Below are 4264 nucleotides of genomic sequence, written 5' to 3' on the forward strand. Positions count from 1 at the left end.
GTTGGCGTTGCTCTCTACACAGCCGCACTACTTCCAACTGATCTCAATCGTATGGTCGAGATCAATGAATACAAAAATTTTGCATTGATGATGCAGCATTCAGGTCTTGTAAGTACCTGACACTTGTATCGTTCTTGTTCTTCTGCAAACGCTCAACACTTTGAAATTTTACTAATCTACTTGTTTTCATGCAGGCCATCTAGCATGCCCATTCTTTTGCCACGAAAGCTGAGGCTTTCAAACAAGAGTTGGTGCACAAGACCAAGGAAGTTACTGGCTTCCTCTTCTTTCTAAACAACGCCGAGGCCAAGATCCAAGTTTTGTTAGATCAGGCCAAGGAAGCCAAACGAGCCCAAGACCAAGCCGAGGAAAAAGTTGAGGTGGCCAAGGCTGTGACTGAGGTATTTAAGTTTGAAATCAAGGACGCCGAGACCAAAACTGCCATGGCCAAGACGGAGCTCCAAAAAGCCCTGGCTACAAAAGAGGCAGAGATCTAGGTGGCTGACAAGAGAGCATTCTCAGAGGGTTAGGCTGTCGTCCGTGATGCATATAAAGAAGAAGTCAACTAAACTTGTAACTGAGGTTCTACCTCGGTTGGACTGCAGCTCTCAACAAATTATCTGTCACTATGGACTCCGACCTTTGAGATATCAGTAAACTCCAAGTGTCTTTCCCTTTGCCTCCCAAAGGATCGGACGACGAGGCCCATGAAGAAGAGGTTGAGTCCGACGACACTGAAGAAGAGAAGGAGGTTGCTAAGGGGGCCAAGTCCCCAACATTGAATGATCAAGTCCTGGACTTGACTCATGATGAGGAGGAAGACTTGGTTACCAAGGGTGACTTTCCTAAACAAACAACTTCTGAGGCCGAGGTCCAGGCAGCCGAGAAGAGCTTAGACCAGACCTTGTTGGAAATTGATGCCGAGATAGTGGCAGAGAAGAAAGCCACATCGCCAACAAAGGCTGACACAATGTCAACAGTTGAGGTTAAGCAATTCGAGATCAATGGCCATGATTCTAACACTTAGGAATTTTTTCTTTACTTTGAACTTTACAGTTGTAATTTTTTGTAACTTTGGACAAGTAATCTCTTTTGCCAGGCCGAAGTGCCTTTTAGTTTTTGAACAAGTTTCTTCTTTGAATGCATGCTTGCCTTCTTCCTTTTTTCCTAAGTGTTGAATGCTTTGCTTCATGTATGCTTACTGCTTTCCTTCTATGCACGTTTCCATACTTAGAATATTTTTGCATTTCTTCAAAGTATACCTTAACTGTATAATCACTTCGGGTTTAGAACACCTCGGATATAAGCCTTGACTGTTTCTCTCGGCCAACAATTGTAATACCTCAACTAACACTTAAAAATATTTCGAAATATTTTTACGAGTGCTGTTTCCTCAAACTTATTTAGTCAAGTATTGCTTCTTTACTTCCACTTGATGTCTTCTATCAAGACTTCATCCTTCTAACCTGTCCAAGTGTGACAACCTGGTTGGTCATCTCAGGTAATATGTACCTCAGATACATCTTTCATCATTACCTCGGCTAATCTTCAACTTGTAAATTTTTTGAAAAATTTCAACAAGTCTCGAGCTCTCATGTTTATTTATCATCCCTGCTCGCTACCTTCTAATCTGAGCCTAAGTTCCACTTAAGTTCACATTATACGTTTATGGTCTTTTGCAAAAGTCAGATTCAAACAAAGACTAGCCGAGGTGTTCAACCTTGGTTTCTCTGTTAACCGAGCTTAGTTCCATTCTGAGTTTAACTCTGCCGACATGGCAAGTCAAGGTTAATTCAACTTAGTTCAATTCTATTCTATGCAAGTATACTTCAACTCTGCCATATAATAAGTCTAAGTTACTCGTTATGTTTTATTCAGAAACATTGCCAACTTAGTTCAACTCTATTATATGCAAGTATAATTCAACTCTGCCATATAATATGTCTAAGTTACTCATCATGTTTCATTCAGAAACATCAGCAACTTAGTTCAACTCTATTATATGTAAGTATAATTCCACTCTGCCATATAATAAGTCTAAGTTACTCGTCATGTTTCATTCAAAAACATAGCCAACTTAGTTCAACTCTATTATATGCAAATATAATTCAACTCTGCCATATAATAAATCTAAGTTACTCGTCATGTTTCATTCAGAAACATCGTCATAGGATTGGTTAATCCTATCGCACAAATTTCAAATTAACAAAAATCAAACTAGCATTTTATTAATACTTCGGCTAATAAAATTATGACATAAACTTCGAAAAACAAAAAACTAATGATAAAAAAACGTCAAACTGCAAGTGTTCCAGGGTCTTGGTAACTTTTTGCCATCAGTGTCTTCAAGCCGGTATGCCCCACTACTGGCAACCGAGATGATTCTATAAGGCCCCTCCCAGTTTGGGCCAACCTTGCCCTCCCTAGGATCCTTCTTGTTGCCGACAACCTTCCTCAGGACGACGTCCCCAACTTTGAACTCTCTTGGGTTGATCTTCTTGTTGTAAGCCCTAGCAAGCTGCTGCTGGTATGCCCCCAGCCAAATTACTACTCTCTCTCTTCTCTCCTCCAACAGATCCAGATCTCGGGGTAAGAATGCCTCATTGGTCCCATCTTCCACTCATTGGGTTCTGATTCTAGGGATGCCAACTTCCAGTGGGATATAATTGCTTTAGTTCCATAAGCCACGGCAAAAGGAGACTCCCCAGTTGATCTTCTTAGCGTAGTTCGATATGCCCAGAGCACATTGGGCAACTCTTCTACCCACTTCCCTTTTGTTGCTTTCAGCCTCTTCTTGATCCCATCCAAGGTAGTCTTATTGGATGCTTTTACCTGGCCATTGCTCTGAGGGAAACTTGGAGTGGAGTAGTAGTTCTTGATTTTGTACTTTGCAAAGAAGCTTTTGATTAGCTTACTGTCAAACTGTGCACTATTGTCTGCTATTATTGCCCTTGGGATCCTAAACCTGGTGATGATGTTCTTTCATATGAAGTTCTTTACATCAATATCTCGAATCTTCGCAAGGGGTTCAGCCTCTACCCACTTCGTGAAGTAGTCAGTTGCTACCAGCAGAACATTCTTTTGCCAAGTTGCTTGGGAAAGTTGTCTAACAAGATCCATGCCCCACTGGGCAAATGGCCAAGAGCTGGATATAGGTTTCAAATCTATTACTAGTTGATGTATCAAAGGTGCAAATCTTTGACACTTCTCGCATTTTCTAACATAGGCTTTAGCATCCTTCTGCATGTAGGGCCACCAGTAACCCTAATTGATGGCCCTATGAGCAAGTGATCTGCCCCCAGCATGGCTTCCACAGACTCCTTCATGAATCTCATACAGAAAATCCTCAACCTGGGAGAGATGCAAACATCTCAAAAGGGGTCCAGTGAAGGATCTCTTGTAGAGATGGCTATCTACTGTTAGGCTGAACCTGGCTAACTTCAATCTGGTCTTTTGCGCCTCTTTTCGGTCATCTAGCAACTTGCCATCCCTAAGGAACATCACTATTGTATCCAACCAACTTGGACCCATCTCCACACACATTGCCTCATATTCTATTATTAGAGGTTCCACACTTGGTCCTGTTAAGTAATCAATCATGATTGTCCTTGACTCCCCCGACTTTACTGCACTAGCCAGGTTGGCCAAGGTGTTGGCGTGACTGTTGTCATCTCGGCTAACTTGTTGTAGCCGGCAATCTTGGAATAAGGAAAACAATCTAACAACCTCTTTAACATAGGCTATCATTCGTTCATCTAGGGCTGTATACTCGTCTGTTGCCTGATTCATAATAAGTTGGGAGTCACAGAAGACTACCACCTTATCAGCCTCCATTGTTACTGCCAACTTCAACCCTGCAATCAGTGCCTCATACTTTGCTTCATTGTTTGAGGCCTTGAATCCCAAACGAATAGACTACTCTATCATTCGCCCATCTGGCGATACCACCACTACTTTTGCACCCGCTGCTTGACGGTTTAAGCTTTCATCAACAAACAGGCGAAAGGAATTGCCGATGTAAATGTCACAGGGCTTTGGTTTTTCTTCTTTCTTCTATTTTGCTAGAGTGGGGTTCTTGGGCCCTAATTGGGTTTCTTCCTGCTCCCCTGGGCATCCCAAGCCATGATTCATCAGAGTCTGATGTGGGATGGCACTAACAAAGTCGACTAAAACCTGGCCCTTAATTGTTGTTCTAGGCCTAAACTCTAAGTCGTATTGGCCCGGCACTACTGCCCATTTAGCTATTCTTCCTGTCAAATCTCCA

At 42.2% G+C, this 4264-nt stretch overlaps 1 protein-coding gene across 1 annotated transcript; it reads right to left on the reverse strand.

Moving 5' to 3' along the window:
• Nucleotides 1–2149: 2149 nt before the first annotated feature.
• Nucleotides 2150–3834, reverse strand: LOC145795982 (uncharacterized). The gene is made up of 2 exons (XM_082880935.1): nucleotides 3338–3834; nucleotides 2150–2183 (listed from the first exon to the last, which is right to left on the reverse strand). Exons 1-2 carry the CDS (start codon nucleotides 3832–3834, stop codon nucleotides 2150–2152), a joined length of 531 nt encoding a protein of 176 aa, XP_082737061.1.
• Nucleotides 3835–4264: the final 430 nt, after the last annotated feature.

This window comes from Camellia sinensis, chromosome 7 (genome assembly GCF_055761805.1).
Source record: "Camellia sinensis isolate YWXY chromosome 7, ASM5576180v1, whole genome shotgun sequence".
Lineage (NCBI taxonomy): Eukaryota > Viridiplantae > Streptophyta > Magnoliopsida > Ericales > Theaceae > Camellia > Camellia sinensis.

Coding starts and splice junctions, on each gene's coding strand:
- LOC145795982 (XM_082880935.1), bottom strand. CDS start 3,834: ATGGAGGCTGATAAGGTGGTAGTCTTCTGTGACTCCCAACTTATTATG. Junction 2,184..3,337: donor TCCCAGGTTGAGGATTTTCT/GTATGAGATTCA, acceptor TTTGTGCGATAG/GATTAACCAATCCTATGACG.